Genomic DNA, 18,131 nt, shown 5'->3' with positions numbered 1-18,131 from the left:
TCAATGTCATCTAGTCAAATTTCCCAAGAGATGTCTGAAAGCCCTGTGTGGACTCAATTTACCAGAAAATGTTTCTGATTTCAAAAATTTTATTAAAGAAAACCCCACAGAGGGACTTCCCTGGTGGCGCAGTGGTTAAGAATCCGCCTGCCGATGCAGGGGAACATGGGTTCTTCCTGGTCCGGGAAGATCCCACGTGCCGTGGAGCAACTAAGCCCGCGAGCCACAACTACTGAGCCTGCGTGACACAACTACTGAAGCCCACGCTCCTAGAGCCTGTGATCTAGGAGCAGCAAGAGAAGCCACTGCAATGAGAAGCCTGCGCACCACAACGAAGGATAGCCCCCGCTTGCCTCAACTAGAGAAAGCCCACGCGCAGCAATGAAGACCCAACGCAGCCAAAAGTAAATAAATAAATAGTTTAAAACCCGCAGAAATTTTTACAAGTAACCCCATATGTTATAGTTCTGAATATTACTTCACAACTCTGAGAAAGTCACTTCATTTTTGTGGGCCTTTGCTCAAAACATGACCTTGGGCAAGTCACTTCGCCTCTCTGGATATTAGTTCCCTTATCTACAAAGAACCCCAGCTCTGTCTTGCCTGCCCCTCAGGGTGGATAACAGGCTCAAGAAGATGATAAAAGTGGAAGGTTTTGGTAACCACAGGGTACTTTCTAAAACATAAGAAGTGTTGCTACCAGCTCCTACATTCCCCTCGAGCGACATCCCAATGCTAAGCAAGAGTAGCAATGTTTCATCCCTCTCCATTCTATTAAGATGTTTCTCCCCCTTGCCCATAATTCTCCCCCATAGAATCACCCACAGATGGGTCCCTACAGGAACATTCTCCAAGGGGTCCTGTGTTTTTTTCATGAAAGACAAGGAATGGGCTTGTGCGAGTCGCAAAGTCTGAGAGGGAACGAGCTGCACGCATACAGGGAGGCTTTCAGTGGGAGCAGCTGCAGGCCTTTTGCTTTTCTGCACATCCTCAGCTACCAGTGCCACTTGGCCCTAGGCCTCTATCAGCAAGGGTGAACCCTAAGGAGCCCGGCAGCTCCACACAGAGGACCCTCATAGCAGAACCTCATAATGGTACAGATTATTGTTCATTCTAACAGGCATTTAGTAAGTGTTTGTTGTGAGTCAGGTCCTGTGCTTGCCACAGTGGGTAAGAGATGAGTCAGATGTGCTGCCTGCCCTTGAGACCTCACAGTTTAGTGGGAGAAACAGACTCATGAGTGTCATATACAGACTGGGTTATGACCAAAGCCCACACAGCGTTTGGGCACAGTTGATGGATCACTTAAGTCTGTCTGAGGGCTCAGGCTGGGCTTCTCAGAAGAGATAAGATTTAAATGTTACCTTAACAAGAGTGTAGAAATTCTCCAGGGGGATTAAAGGTGGTGGGGGGCTCATTTCAGACAGAGGGAGGTGAGTATACAAAGGCACAGAGATGTGAAAAGGCATCTTGGTTCTGGGCACAGTAACAGAGAAGCTGGAATGTGTGCTTCACACCAGGGAATGGAAAGATTTGAAACCAGAGAGGTAGCTGGGGGCCCAAAGAGAGGCTTTTATGATGTCATGGGGAGCCACTGAGGGGTTTTAGGGTGTAGAATGCCATAATCAGGTAATGTTCTTAGAGCATTTAGGTGACAATAAGGGGTCTGGGTGGGAAAGGAGAGAGAAGATAAATTCACTGAGGGTATTAAAGGAAAGCACAGATTCTAGAGAGATTTAGAAGGTAGAAATGACATCTTATTATGAGAAATTCTAAGAGCTCCAGCACAGAAAATTGAAAGAGAAAGACAGCAGACTAAAAATTTAGTGAGGGTCCACAGGTAAGATGACAAGATATCTTGTATCAAGCAAATCACACCCTGACCTCCATTTCTTGATGGCCTGGCCGAGATGGCCTATGTAATGTTTATGGACAGGAGGTCAAAAGCTTTCATTACAAATTATTTTTACAGCTACAGAAGTGGATTCAACAGAACTGGCTGGCTAGGCCAGTGTTTCCCTCCTTTCCCTCCTGCCCCAAAGCTAATTGCTTTGTCAAGGAGGATGCCTTCCCCAGATAGAGAAAGGCCACATTTTGGTTAAGGATTGACAAATAGCTATGCCAGGATCTCCATACTAAGTCCTAGCTAGATCCACGCATTACCACAAAGAACTGCATAGCTCAGAATGCTTGGCTGCCTATAGCATACTGTCACAGACCACACATGTGGCAAATTCCCAGAAGAATTGATATATGAGCTGGGTCTTGAAGAAAGCAAAGGAAAAATAAGCACATTAAAATGATATCCTACCTGGTTTGGCCCTTTTTTAGAAGTACACCTAGAATGTTCTAGAGCAGAGCTGTCCAATAGAACTTTCCACAATGATGGGAATGTTCTTCTGTATGATCCAATATGGTAGCCACTAGTCACATGTGACTATGGAACACTCTAAATGTGGCTAATGTGACGGAGGAACTGATTTTTTTTAATGTTATTTTTAAATTATTTATTTATTTATTTATTCATTCATTCATTCATTTATTTATTTTTGGCTGCGTTGGGTCTTTGTTGCCCTGTGCGGGCTTTCTCTAGTTTCGGCGAGTGGTGGTTACTCTTCATTGCGGTGTGCAGGCTTCTCATTGCAGTGGCTTTTCTTGTTGCAGAGCACGGGCTTTAGGCACGCAAGCTTCAGTAGTTGTGGCTCACAGGCTTAGTTGCTCCGCGGCATGTGGGATCTTCCCAGACCAAAGCTCAAGCCCACGTCCCCTGCATTGGCAGGTGGATTCTTAACCACTGCGCCACCAGGGAAGTCCCAGGAACTGATTTTTTAATTTAATTCTTATGAATTTAAATTAAAATAGCCACCTGTAGCTAGTGGCCACCATGTTGAACAGCACAGCTCTGAAGCCCACTTAGCAAGCCTAGATTCTGTTTCTCACGTTTATTCTTTGCTTCATTCTCCACGCCTGTCTCTGTTCTCTTCTGCCTAGTCCCTCCAGGTTGATATACTAATTGACTATCTTCTAGCTTCCAACATTGGACCTGTTTCCTGATTATTCCTCTCTCTCTCATCACAGCAGAACCCTGGACTATCTTCCATTTGACTCATACCTTAATACCTCCCCAACCTGTGCTGGAGTGTGGGCCTAGAGGAAGTAACTTCAGAGAACCTGTCCTGCCACGTTGGGCTCTCCACCAGGCCTTATCCTCTCCCTCCCTTCTTTTCCTCAGTTTCTTTTCTAGGCCACTTTAACCAGCTAGTTAGTAACCTGAAATATTCTTTGGTGTTTTCCCTCCCTGACAGCTTGAGTTAGAGGATGGAACAGTTGGAGGATGGAGGTGTGTATATTGGGGCTGGGGAGGGAGGCTTATAACTGGTTGAACAAATACTTTGATTTGAGGTCTCTGGGCTCCATCTTGAGGCCTTTTCTGTCAGGCCTTTTTAACTTTGATTTATATACAGATAGCAATATTGATAGATTGATTACACCTGTGGATGGAAAGGATAGATTCAGGATACAAAAAAGGGTCTTGATAGGCCAAAGCATTGGGCCAAATTTAACAGGATGCAGTGTAATGGTGACAAATCTCAGATCCTGCTTTGGGGTCTAAATGGCTAATTGCCTAAGTACCAATATATGGCTTAGAAGACTTGGTAGTTTTAGCTAATTAGGAATCAGTAACGGATAACAAGAAAGGCAATAATATCCTCTTGGAAAGCACTAATAGAATCATATCCAACAAGAGAATTCACATCCAACAGAGACGTGCTCAATTCCACCCTGACCAGACCACACGTTGATCACTGTTTCAGATTCTGAGCACCTCACTCTTTTTTTAAAGGGTGAACATTGACAAGCTGAATGACCACAGTGGTAAAGGGACTGGTAACCTGTCCTATAAGGACCTGGGACAATTGAGCCTTACAAGAGCAGACCATGGGGACAAGGTCACTGTCCTAAATCTCTAAAGGGCAGTCACAGAACAGAAAGCAGGCATGCTTTAAGTGGCTCCAGAGGGCAGAGCAAAAACAAACGAGTGAAAGATGGAAAGAAATTTTTTTAAAAAATGAGCGAAAACTCTAGCAGATTTCAGCTCAGTATGAGGAAAATGTTTCCAGTTGTCAGAGCTGTGATTTGGGCAGTTTAACCTGCAGAGGCAGAGTTTGGTACAGACCCTGCAGAAACGATGTTAAACATGGCCCAAAGCCAGTCTGCTCAAATATTGATTGTCTCCACAGTGATGGATAGCTAATTCAAAATGTGTAGGCCCCATACATGCTGATCCCATTTAGCTTCCAGGTTCTATACTAAGTGTTAACTCCTCATTCAAGCTCACATTCTTGTTAAATAACCTGGGCTCCTCGTATGTGGAAAACCGGTTTCGAGCACAGAACCTCTAGCACCAAGCAGAATGGCAACACAATTTTAGCTCCCGAGCAAATGGGTCTCACAATAGCATGAGTTCAATGTATGCAGTAACATTTGAATATGCTGTATAGTAAGCGTGATGATTACTCTGAGAAGAATATTTGAAGAATAAAATAAGCTGTGATCATTAGAGGAAAAAGGGGCTAGCAATTTATGGCATGGCTGCTGCTTGATATTCAAAAGTACATGACAGCTCTCATCACAGGTAAAAGGTAACTACTGTGATTATAAAATGTAATGACAGTGGCAGGAAGTGATCAGAATTTTACCGGAAACCAGTTTGTGGTATAGTTTCTTACCACATTCAGATTTATAACTTATAAAAACGTGTTCCCATTTGGTTGTTTGGTTCCTCTGGGCAGTTTGAATGTGAATCCATTGTAATCTCAACTTTGCAGGAAGTGGCCGACCGAGTTTTCACGGGAAATGAGAAGCTGAGGTGTGGAGGCCTCAGGTTGGACGTGGGGACATGACAATCACCTTGTGCTGGGAGAGAAGCTGTAATGGGGAGCTGGTTGGTGCCCCACACCTTGGATGACCTAGACCAGCAGTTCTCAAAGTCTGCTCTGCAGATCTCTGGGGGATCCTGAGACTCTTCCAGGAGGTCCATAAGATCAAAATTATTTTCCTAATAATATTAAGATGTTACTTGGCTTTTTCACAGTATTGAAAGACTTCAAATTATATGACTCAACTTATATGAAATGTCCAAAATAGGCAAATCTATAGAGACAGAAAGCAGATAAGGAGCTGCCCAGGGTAAGGGGAGGCCAGAAGGTGGAGCGACTGCTTAATGGGTACGGGATTTCCCTCGGGGTGATGAAAATGTTCTGGAACTAAGTAGTGGTGGTGGTTTCATAACTAAATGCTACTGGATTGTATAATTTTAAATGGTTAAAATGGTGAACTTTATGTTATATAAATTTTACCACAGTAAAAATCAGTCCAAAAATAAATAAATAAAGCATTAAAACGAAAAACAGTAATCTTTTGGAGTTCTGACTACCTGCTCTTTGCTGCAAATACTCCTCTATATCCCGGCTCCTCCCTTACCTCCTCAGAGCAGTCTCTCAGAGCTATCTGAGAGGTTTCGTCCTGGGCTTTCATCCTCAGTTTTGTTAGCCAAATAAAACATAATTCTCAACTTTTATGTTGTGCATTTTTTCAGTCAACATGACAAAAGAAAAAAATGGCTAATGATATTAAGTAAATGAAAGAGATCCATTCTTATGACTTGTTAAATGTTTCCATATAATTTTTCAGACCTCATAGCATGTTAGGGCTAGGAGAGACCTTGGTTACCTCCTCATGCAAGTTGGATATAGGGCAGGGGGATTCCAAGGTGATCCTGTGGAAGAAATAGGGATCAGGAGCTAAAGAGGAGAGATCAGGAGTAGGGAACAAAGTCTCCCAGGAGCGGATAGAATGCATAAGATAATAAAGCGAGAAAGGGTTGCTTAAGATGATTATCAACCAGCATTTAGGAAACCCCCTAACCAGAAGAAAGGCCAGAGGAAGGCAAGAGAGCTAGGAGACAGGAGAGTCCCAGAGCAGGGCAAGATGCCCCAGGGCATGCATTAGCAACAGGGGATACACAGAGTTTCAAATTAAAGAGCACTTCAAAGCTTCCCACAAAAACCAGTTGCAGTGCCTTGTCCCATCCCACCCTGACAGAGCTCCCCAGAGGCAACTGCTGCCAACACTTTTAGCTATTTCTTCTGATGTTTACCTCATATTTATAGACACATGCTCTGTTCTATGTCTTGGTTTTTCCACTTTAGACATTATCTATTGACTTCATATTATTAGAAGACTAGGATTTAGCTCTCGGCTACCACCTCTAAAAGCCAAGTGGGCACTAGTAAACTGGAAACCAAGTGACCCATCTTAAAGGGAGGCAGCTGCTATTCAGCGGGTTATTGCCAGGGAATGTAGCTCTGCAATGCAGAATGTGTCAAAGTATGTTCATTTGTAAGTAATTAAAACACAACCAGAAAACTGACTTAACGATGAAGCTCACACTAAAAGTCCAGGTAATTTAAGCTTCAGGGTTGGTTTGATTCAGCAGAGCACCAATGTTATCAAAGCTGACCTTGATGTGAGATGGCTAAGGACAAGTCCCAGAGCTCCTTGTCCATATCCAAAGAGATACAGGTCACTTCTGGAAGCCTCTTTCTCAGGAGTCCTAGCAAATCTCTATTAATCTGGATTGAGTCTTATGCCTGTAGGAAATACTATGGGGCTCAGCCCAGGTCCCCTCTTCTGGGGCAACACATGAATCCCTCAGCTGCTGGGAATAGTCTTGCTCTGAGCCTTAGGAAACCACTTCCCCCAAGGTTTTACACCCCCTTCCAGGGTGCAGCCTGAGGCCTGTGACTGGCTGATGTGGGAATACAAATGTCTGGCACCCTTACTTAAGTTTGGGACAACTCTGAAGGGCCATCCCCATTCCTGAGTTCCTGGGATCAGCTGAGGCTTTGGTTGTAACTACATTGCACCTACTTTGCTGGTCGGCTTCTCTCCACCCCCACCCTTGTCTTCTTCAGGTCCCCATAGGTGTGTGTCCTAAGGACACTCCTCAGTAAGCCTTCTGCATGCAGCTCTCTATCTCAGATTCTGTTTCCAAGGAACCCAGTCTTGAAGCAGTGCTTGTTTCTGAATCAACAAAGGTGACAAAAGGTAGGGCTATGCTGATGAATTAGGACTAGTTTGCATGCCCTGTTCTAGAACCAGGGGTGGGATCAGCCTCTCCCAACAGCACATAGGCTGAGCCAGAGAGGATAGGGACTGGAACAAAGCCTTGAATTGTTTACTAAAAAGGGAAGAATCATATTGGGGAGGCAGCTGCACAGACCTTTTGATCTTTCCAGAAAAGTCAGAAACAGTTTATGTAAACAAACAAACAAAAAACTCATGATGTTTTAATGTCGAAAACTAATTGAGATATTTTAAAACACTATTAAGAGCCAACAAGTCATGGTCTAATACTGCCTGCATTTCAGCAGTTTGCAACCTTGGCCAGAGAGAACATAGGTGTAGTCTGTAGCCCCAGAGAGCTAAGCTGGCACTAATAGTGATCATGAAGTCAAGATTTCAGCTCAACCTAAGGAACAGTTTCCTAAAGATTTGAGCAAGATGAAAACGGAATGAAGCACCTCAGGAGATGAGTTCCTTGGCAACAAAGGCCATTGATTTTTTGTTTGTTTGTTTTTTAATTTATTTATTATTTTTGGCTGTGTTGGGTCTTCGTTTCTGTGTGAGGGCTTTCTCTAGTTGCGGCGAGCAGGGGCCACTCTTCATCGCGGTGCGCGGGCCTCTCACTGTCACGGCCTCTCTTGTTGCGGAGCACAAGCTCCAGATGCACAGGTTCAGTAGTTGTGGCTCACAGGCCTAGTTGCTCCGCGGCATGTGGGATCTTCCCAGGCCAGGGCTCGAACCCATGTCCCCTGCATTGGCAGGCGGATTCTCAACCACTGAGCCACCAGGGAAGCCCCAAAGGCCATTGTTTGAGTCTTGTTAGAATTTGAACTATATGATCTTTGAGTTCCTATTCATTGAATAGGAATTTTATCCATATAAAGTAGATATCCATATAAAGTGGATCCACTTTATCCATATAGAGTGGTTATAAGTTTATCCATGTAAAGTGCCATGTATACATAAAATACCACTGATACACCCTTTGGCTAATGTCAGTAGCAAACAGCAATGGGATTGCACCAACGGTTCTACTGAAACACAGCTCAATTTTCTTTTCTGGAAAACACACTCCATTTGACTCATTTCTTCTGGGTACTTCAGTATCAAAGGAAATAAAAGGTGAAAAGAGAAGCACGTGATTCTTTGCCCTGCTCCTGTCTTAGATACAAAAATGTCACCAGCAAATCCTTTACAGATATCACATTATGAGACCCTCTGTTGCTTAGAAGTTAGCAGTATATTCTAGCATGTCAGAGCTGGAAGCATCTCAATGATCATGCAGTCTTACTCTTTCATTCAATAGAAGACACAGAGAAGAGAAGGAACACACCTGAATGACACAGAAAAGCCAGGATCAGGATCCAGATCTCCTTACTCTCGGAGCAGAGTTCTCTCACTGCAACCCAAAACCCATTTTTTGTCATTAAGGTGAAATAATTTGCTATTGTCAGCTATCCTGGAGTGATAGGACTTCTGGGCTAATGGGCCTCAAGATTCTCACAGACAGGAGGTAGCCAGGCTCTGTCCTTTTCAGCAGTCTAGAATGCCTAATCATTTGTAGAGATAGGTTATTTGATTCTGTTTAGGATTTTATTTTTAAAAGGTAATATGCTCACATGGTTAAAAAAAAAAAAGGTGTTCACTAAAAGTTTAACTCCCACTTCTTCCCCCATCCCTCATACCCCCCCTACAGGTGATTTCTCTTATTAGTTTCTTGTGAACCATTATAAGAAATTTGAAGTCACCTCCCTTGATTCTCAAAACGATCTGGTAGGGTGGGGATATTTACTCACCTTCATTTCACCTATGAGGAAACTGAGACTTAGGGAGCCTAAGCAAGTGAAAGAATGAAAAACTAACCAAGTCCAAACTCAGTGTTCTTTCCGCAATTTCACTATGCCTTTCAATAGCTGCGAGGTGTGTATAGAAGGTACAAGTGGGCATGGAAGGCAGGCTGAGCCACTGAATCAGAGCTCCTTAAACTTCCCAACAGGACAGAGCTTTCAGAGGGAGTGACTGGCCCAAGGTGAAAGGGAAGAGGGACCCACCAGGCAGATGTCCACCCGGAAATAGCATTTGTTTCATCCTGCCCCTTCATCCCATACACCTAATCTGTCACAAAGCCCTGTCAAGTTTTCCTGTGAAATATTTATCCCATCTGCTCCTCCCTTTCTCTTTTCACAGCAAAAACTCTGGTGCAAACTTCAGTTACCTCACATTGAGTTATTGTCACAGGCTTTTAATTGGTCTCCTGGTGTACAAATAGCTTCAACCTAAATGAGCATGTATTACATCCAATTTCCATTTATAACATGTGGGTAAATGATGCTGGTCCTTCATAAAGCCTAAATTTTAATCTTTCAACTCCACTCAGTGGAAACAACCTCATTAGTGTGTTAGTAAAAAGGGTCATGTAAAGAAGACTTGCTCCAGCTCAGAAACAAGGCCGGTCTTGAGAAAGAAGAGACTTGTTAAGAAAATGAATAAATAGCAATGTTATTCATACACTGGAATCGTACTCATCAAAAAAAGAAATGAGTTACTGATGCATTCAACAACCCAGATGAATCTCAAAAATATGTTGAGGGAAAGAAGTCGGACACACGAGAGTACAGGTGTATGATTTCATTCATATGAAGTCCAAGAACGCGCAAAATCGTCTCTTGGGGATATAATTTAGAACAAGTGTTGCCTCTGATGGGGCACTGGAAGGGATACAGGGGGATGCGATAGCAGTGCTTTCTATCTTGATTGGGGTGTTGGTGAACACCTTTGTTAAAACTCACCAATTATATGCTTAACATCTGTGCATTTTACTGTAATTACTCCTCAATTTAAGAGAGAGAGAAAGAGAGAGGAGAAAAAAAGAGTGAGAGGGAGGCTGACCTGCTCAGGCTGTTGTAGAAAGAAGAACCCAGATGTCCAAACACAGTGGCTTCTGAGTGGCCCCCTGCACTCTCTCAACTTCTCTCTAAAACACATCAGAGGGGTGAGAGGGAGGGAGACGCAAGAGGGAAGAGATATGGGGATATATGTATATGTATAGCTGATTCACTTTGTTATAAAGCAGAAACTAACACACCATTGGAAAGCAATTATACTCCAATAAAGATGTTAAAAAAAAATAAAACACATTTGAAGACATCGGGAAATTAGGAATCTCCCAACACTGTACAAAATCTGACAGAAATGTAATGTCAGAGTCTTGGCAACATCTCTACCCTTATAAAGTGCACGTTGCAGCTGTATGAAGAAAATCCAACCCAATTTTGAGCCCCTATCACACCCACCTCCATCCCAGGAGCAGAGCGCCCCAGAAAAGGCGTAAAGTCCCTTGGCCTCTCCCACACCGTCTGTCCTCTGGGCTCTGGGGACCTCCAGCCCTTTCGGAATAGATCTCAGGCAGGCAGAACACCTTTTCCCAGCATCCACACCCACTGTCAGGGGCCACCTCTAACAACTCGCAAGCTTTTTGATTTAAATTTCATTTGTTTCCGAGAAATACAAGGAGAGAGTTTTAAACGCAAAAAAAGACTACTACGGAGCTTGTTACCAAAACAGCATGCTCCTGCCTGGCCCCTCCCACTTTCCTCCCTCTTCTCCAGAGAGAGCAACTTCAATTCTTCTAGCTGTCGTCTCTGGTGTCTGCCTTCTTTTATATAAATAATGTGGTTATATTACATCCAATGTTTTTTGAACATTAAATATTGACTTCCTACTATGAAAAATAAGGATTTAGTTCTCAGGTCCTCACTCCCACACAGCTTTGACTTCCCACCTCCTTTCAGTGTTGGTTATTTATGTTATGTGACTACATAATGTTTACAGATGAGCCATATAACATATTGTAATTATATTTCTTGTACAACTTTTTATTTTTCCTGGAGTTAAGAATGACCTCTTTTTATTGTTTTCATTTCTCTGTCAAAGCTGCAAAGTCACCTCTCAATGCGGCTGCACAGGAGGTAATCTTCATGTTTATTTTCCAGCATACCTCCTGGAGCCCCTGTCCTCTGTTTCCATCTGTATTCGGTTGTCCTGGAGGCCCACTACAGCTACCCTTAAGGGAGGGTATTCTCCAGTAGCTTCCTGAGAAAGGGTGCGTGGAGGGTTAATATTTTGAGATCTTGAATGTCTGAAAATATTTTTATTCTTCTCTCACTCTTGAATGACAGTTTGGCTGTGTGTTAGGTTCTAAGAGGAGGATCCTTTTCCTCAGAATTTCCTCAGAAGGCATCAATTCCTCCACTGTCTTCTAGTTCCCCGTGGTCTATTAAGTCTCATATCATTTTGATTTTTGATTCTTTCATTTTGACTTTTTTTGTTTTGTTTTGTTTTGTTTTGTTTTTTGCGGTACGCGGGCCTCTCACTGTCGTGGCTCTCCCGCTGCGGAGCACAGGCTCCGGACGCACAGGCTCAGCGGCCATGGCTCACGGGCACAGCCGCTCCGCGGCATGTGGGATCTTCCCGGACCGGGGCACAAACCCGTGTGCCCTGCATCGGCAGGCGGACTCTCAACCACTGCGCCACCAGGGAAGCCCTCATTATGACTTTTTTCTCTCTTAGGACACTTTCAGGATCTCTGGTTTTCTGATTTTCATTATAATATGCCTTGATGGGCCATTTCAACCTGGAAATCCAAAGGAATTGTGTTGTATTATTGCTTGATAATTTCATCCTTTACAGCCGTAGGTACTGAAAATACTGGCATTTGGAGGCCTCTCAATGGAAATGCCTGCTTGCTTCCTGATCACCATGGAGTGATACCCACAAGTCTCTAAGACCTATCAGTACATCAGCGCTTCCAGTCATCTGTTTAGCCCCTCTCTCGTAAATATGAACGGACATTCAAGGAGGTCAGATACTCAGGAAAGACTTGTGAAAATTAACAAAAGGAAATCTCACTAAAATGGAGCTGGGAGGCCAGAGGGGGAGCTCTCATGTACATACCACGCAACATCCATAGAGATCCTGACAGGTAGAGACCTACCTTGCATCTCTAGCAAGAAGTGACACTACTATACCACCTTGGGAGGAAGAAAGATTTCTCCTTGCCTGGCAACAGCTCAGCCAGTGAAAGGCCACTATACTTCAAAGTCCCAGTTTCCTCCAATGGACTTTTTGTTTTTAACAGCCACTCCCAATTTCCCCTTCTCTATAAAAGAGTCTCCTTTCTTTTTCTTAACTAGACTTGCACGTGGTTCACCGTAGTTGTGTGTCCTGAGGTGCAATTCTTTGCTGCTCCCAAATAAACTCGTTTTGCTGGTAAAATAACCGGCTGTTTTATTGTTTTGGGTTAACAGACTCTAACACTAGAGCCAGAAATCTGAGCTAGTAAAAAGGAACTTGGAGAAAATGGAGACAATTCAGATATCAGAATAAAACTTTATCTTCTCAAAGAGAAGAGATGTTACAGCAATGAAATAAAAACAGGATGCTATGAAAAATGAATAATTATAGAGACAAAAAAGTGCCCTTGGAAACTATAGCTAAAATAAAAGAAATTTGGTTATCTTAGATGTTCACTCTTAAACCAGTCACTTTGGACTTGCCTCGTGGCACAGTGGTTAAGAATCCGCCTGCCAATGCAGGGGACATGGGTTCAATCCCTGGGCCGGGAAGATCCCACATGCCGCAGAGCAACTAAGCTCATGCACCACAATTACTAGGTCTGCGCTCTAGAGCCTGCGAGCCACAACTACTGAAGCCCGCGTGCCTAGAGCCCGTGCTCTGCAACAAGAGAAGCCACCGCAATGAGAAGCCCATGCACGTCAACGAAAAGTAGCCCCTGCTCACCGCAACTAGAGAAAGCCCACGCACAGAAACAAAGACCCAACGCAGCCAAAAATAAATATTTTTAAAAAATAAAAAATAAACCAGTCACTTTCCTCAGAAAAGAATCCTCCAATCTCCTGCCTTTGGAGATTAGCTATTAGCATTCTGGAACTAAGTGGGGAAAGGGGAGTTGGAGGGGTATCTCGCCATTTGGGATGTAGACTTCCACTTAATTCCCTCCATTTGATTTTTTCTCTCTTTCTTGAACTCTGATTAGTCGGATATTGGACCTCCTGGACTGATCCTTTGATTTTATTTGTCATTTAGTATATTTCATTACGTTTTTGTTCTACTTTCTGGGAAAATTTCCTCAACTTTATCTTTAAATCCTTTTAAGGATTTGGGAGGATGTGGAGATAAGCATATGAGTTAAATCCATCATGACTAACCAGAAATCCTTCTGATATCATTTTACATCTTGACTGATGGTACAGCTGACTCTTGAACAACACAAGGGTTAGGGTTGCCAATCCTCCCTGAAGTTGAAAATCCATGTATAACTTTACAGTTGGCCCTCCACATCCAATCTGCATCCACGGATTCAATGAACCTTATATTGTATAGGACTGTAATTTGTATTTATTGAAAAAGAATTCACGTATAAGTGGTCCCCCACAGTACGAACCTGCATTGTTCAAGGGTCAAGCGTGGGGATTTCCCTGGCTGTCCAGTGGTTAAGACTCCACACTTCCACTGCAGGGGGCACAGTTTCAACCCCTGGTCAGGGAACTAAGATCCCACACGCCGCATAGTGAGGCCAAAAAAACAAGGGTCAACTGTGTATTCTTCCGGGGAAGAATGATAATAAATAGGGAGGGAGATAACATGGAGGGTAGCATAGGACTAGTGGTGGCACTGTGCATTCTGAAAGGTATGTTTTCTACTTACCTACATGGTTAATGGAGATGCACTCTCACCTGGGCCTGGTGTCCCCAAGTCCAGTGCCGCTCTGAGCCCATGTCTCCAGAGAATAAACTTCTGGTCTTCTGTCATTTGTCCACTGGCTTTCCATTTGCTAAACTGTCCCAGAGGGGTACTGGTGAGATAGAAAAATAAGTGAACAGAGAAGGAGGTCCAGAAATAGACTTAAGAATATGTAAGAACTTAGTATGTGTTAAGGGTCACATTTCATGTTCATTGGGGGAAAGATGATTACTTAACACATGGATGGTATTGGGACAAGTAGCTAACCATTAAAAATAAAGAAAATTAGACCTTTACTTCAAGGCATACATTAAAATATTAATCTATATAGATTATAGATTTCACATAAAAATGAAACCAGAAGTATCAGATGAAAATATAGGTGAATATTGATATAGTCTTGGGGTGGGGAAGGCTCTCATGACATGAGAGCAATAAACATAAAGATCAATTTTATCCTAAATAAAAATTTGAAATTTTTCTTCATCACCCCCCCGTATGTGTGTTTGTGTATGTATATATACATACATAAATAAAATTTTAAAAGCAAACAACAAGTGGGGAAAATAGTTTGAACATGAATGTCAGACTAAGGGTAAATATTCTTAATATATACAGAGCACTTATTAATAAATAATTTTAAAATACCAACAGGACATAAACAGGTAACTTATAAAGGAAAACAAATTCCTTATAAATACCTGAAAAAATATTCAGCCCCATTAGTTATATAAACAAGTACAAATTAAAGATGAGATATCATTGTCATCTTACCTAATTGATAAACATTTTTTACAGTTTTATTGAGATGTAACTCAGTTACCATAAAGTTCACTTCTAAAGTGTACAATTCAGTAGTTTTTAGTATGTTCAGAGAGTTGTGCAACCATCACTACTATCAAATTCCAGAGCATTCCTGTTATCCCAAAAAGAAACCCCATACTCATTAGAAGTCACTCCCTATTACTCCCAGCCCTTGGCGACCACTAATCTATTTTCTGTCTCTATGGATTTGCTTTTTTTAGACATTCCATATAAATGGAGTCATACACTATGTGGTCATCTTGTCTGACTTCTTTCAGCTAACATAATATTTTTAAGGTTCATCCATGTTGAAGCACATATCAGTACTTTATTCCTTCTCATGTCTGAAAAAAATTCCATTGTATGTATATACTACACTTTGTTTATCTATTCTGTTATGGATAAACAACCAAAATGTCCAGTTTATGGACATTTCGGTTGTTTCCAATTTATGACAATTATGAATATTGCTGCTATAAACATTCATGTACAAATTTCATATGGACATACATTTTTATTCTCTTGGGTATATAACTAACAGTGAAACTGCTGGCTCTATGTTTAAGTTTTTGAGGAACTGCCAAGCTGTTTTCCACAGCAGCTGCACCATTTTACATTCTCACAAGCAATGCACAAGGGTTCCAATTTTTCCACATCCTCACCAACACTTGTTGTCCATCATTTTAATTATAGGCATCCTAGTAAGTGCAAAGTGGTATCTCATTGTGGTTTTGATTATCATTTCCCGAATGCCTAAAAACATTAAGCTTCTTTTTGTGCTTATTGGCCATTTGTATATCTTCTTTGGAGAAATGTCTATTCAAATTCTCTGCCCATTTTTAATTGGGTTATTTGTCTTTTTGTTGTTGAGCTCTAATAGTTCTTTATCTATTCTGGATACAAGTCCCTTATTAGATATATGATTCACAAATATTTTCTCTCATTCCATGCATTGTCTTTTCACTTTCTTGATGGTATCATTTGAAGCACGAAAGTTTTAAATTTTGATTAAGTCCAATTTCTCTCTTTCCTCTTTGGCTTGTTGTGCTTTTGGTGTCATATCTAAGAAAGCTTTGCCTAATACAAGGTCATGAAGATTTACTCCTAGGTTTCCTGAGTCTTATAGTTCCAGCTCTTGTATTTAAGTCTGTGGTCCATTTTGAGTTAATTTTTATATATGGTGTGAGGCAGAGACTCAACTTCTTTCTTTTGCATATGGCTATATGAGTCCAAGCACATTTTGTTTAAAAGACTATTCTTTCACATTGAATTGTCTTGGCACCCTTAGGTTTTCAACCTTGACATTAGTTGAAAAATGATTGACAAAGATTTTTAAAAGATAATACCCAGTTTAGGCAAGACTGAGGGGAAGTCTTACACCCTGCCAATGGGAGCATAAAAGAGGAACAGCGTCTGAAGGGCAATTTGTCATGTATATCCGATTTGAAAAATATGTACTCTGATTCAGGAGTTGTACTTCTAGGCATTTATTTCAAGGAAGATGTTACGTACAATGGTGAACAACTGGAAGTAACCTAAATGTCTATCAGTAAAAGACTAGGTGAATAAATTGTGCTACCATTTCATCTGTACAATGAAATATGATGCAGACTTTAAAAATGATGAGATGATTTATTGACTTGGAGCAATTCCTGTGACCTACTGCTAAGTGAAAAATAAAAGCATGTTACAAAGTGCTCTTTATAGTAGTATTCCACTTTATATTTTACTTATGCATCTACATTCATAGAAATAGCTCACTGTTAACAAAAATGTTAACAGTGGTTGCTGCTAGGTAATGGGATTTTGGCTGGCTTGTATTTTCTTCTTTATACTTTTGGTGCATTTTATGCATTTGCTACATGAATATATATTGTCTTTATATTCAGAAAAAGAAAAGCTATTTTCATTTTGTAGAAGAATGTCCTCAAGGAATATATATTGTAAAAGACTATTCAATGGTATGGAAATATTTTCATAATATGTTAACTGAAAAAAGCAGGTTATAGTATCCCACTTAAAATTTTTTTAATGTAATATACACCCTATTTCCTAGGTACTGTGATACTTTTTTTCCACCTTACTATTTCTGAAATAAAAATGTCTCTTACAATCAATATGAATATTTAATGTAGTGGTTCCCCCCTCCCTGCCTGCCTGAAAAGCTGTTATTAATGAGATGAGGCTTCTGGCAATCTGAGACTTGAGGAAGTGCCATATGTGTGTAGAGAAAAGACTGGAAGAATAGACACCAAAACGTGAGCAGTGTTTAGCTCTGAACTGAGATTTTTCTTTTCTTTTTCTTTCTTCTTCTTTTTCTTTTTTTTCTTTTTCTGGTTAAGTATAGTTTCCAAGTTTTCTGTAGTACGTGCATAAATAAACATAAAGAAATCAGGAAACCGGCTGCCCTGCTTTTCAAGGAAGAAGCAGAGTGTGAGGGTATTTGGGACTTTGGGCCTTTACCGAAATAAGAGACTAGCAAAGTAGGGTGCACACAAACCACCTTGCATGCCCACTGAGGGGCCCCTGGCTGGGCAGGAGCTGGCAAAGCAAGCTTGAGAACAGATGGTAGAGTTCGGTCAGCGGGAGCAGGGCTCTTGGATCAATCTTAGTTCTGTGTGGACAAGGAAATCCCTGTGAGGTTTGAGTGAGTCCAGATGGCGGGGATGCTGGCTAATTATGGAGGAGAGGGATGTCCAACACCGCGGGGCCACACAGATATTTTCCAGGAGTATGTTCTCAGTTACTCAAGAGAGACCAAGGCCTGCATGAAACAGAAAATGAGTCCACCCTTTTTGAAAATCAAAACTTACATTGATTAGAGAATTCCCTGGCGGTCCAGTGGTTAGGACTCAGCACTTTCACTGTGGTGGCCCGGGTTCAATCCCTGGTCGGGGAACTAAGATCCCTCCAGCAACTCTGTGCAACCAATAAATAAATAAATTATAAATAAATAAATAAAACAACTTACATTGGTTTGAGGTGAGCCCATCCCTCAGCCAAAAGGGCAAGGTAACTACAGGAGATGAAGGGCATGGAGCAGAAGTGGAAGACTAATGGCCACAGCAGAACTTCGATAACCCCTGAGGAGGCTAGCAAGCTCTGGGCCTCTGCTTAGAAGGGAGGGACTCTGCCTTGCAGCAACTGTGACTGGGGCACAGAGAGAGTGCCAGGCACAGCGCCAGGTAGGAGCTTCACCCACAGGATCATGTGTAATCCTCATAACAGTCCCCCGAAATAAGCAGCCTGAGGCGCCTAGAGGTTATGTGGTTTGTCCCAAAGCACACAGCCTGTAAGTGATGGAGTGGATTCCCACATTACTAGAGTCCATCTCTAAAAAGAGAAAAACATTGAGCAAAGTTAACACTCATATTTGTCATGAGTATTAACTCATTACTTACCATAGTGTTAGCTGGAAAAACAAGTTTCAAGCAAAA

At 41.9% G+C, this 18,131-nt stretch overlaps 1 protein-coding gene across 2 annotated transcripts in view; it reads right to left on the bottom strand.

Moving 5' to 3' along the window:
- The window catches only part of HEMGN (hemogen), a 41,275-nt gene extending 23,742 nt beyond the window's left edge, over window positions 1-17,533 (bottom strand). Inside the window, exons 1-2 of one of the 2 annotated variants that reach the window (XM_024734464.1) lie at window positions 17,508-17,533; window positions 13,884-14,002 (exon numbers count right to left, since the gene is read on the bottom strand). In XM_024734464.1, the coding sequence (XP_024590232.1) occupies window positions 13,884-13,959 (76 nt within the window). In that variant the 5' untranslated portion in view covers window positions 13,960-14,002; window positions 17,508-17,533. Of the gene's footprint in view, window positions 1-13,854; window positions 14,003-17,507 lie in introns of those variants that run through there. The other variant, XM_024734465.1, reaches the window with a different exon arrangement.
- Window positions 17,534-18,131: the final 598 nt, after the last annotated feature.

The sequence above is a fragment of the Neophocaena asiaeorientalis genome, unplaced genomic scaffold (assembly GCF_003031525.2).
Source record: "Neophocaena asiaeorientalis asiaeorientalis breed wild unplaced genomic scaffold, Neophocaena_asiaeorientalis_V1.1 scaffold192, whole genome shotgun sequence".
Lineage (NCBI taxonomy): Eukaryota > Metazoa > Chordata > Mammalia > Artiodactyla > Phocoenidae > Neophocaena > Neophocaena asiaeorientalis.
Note: the sequence above shows the minus strand (reverse complement) of the source record. Positions and strands in the feature narration are given on the sequence as shown.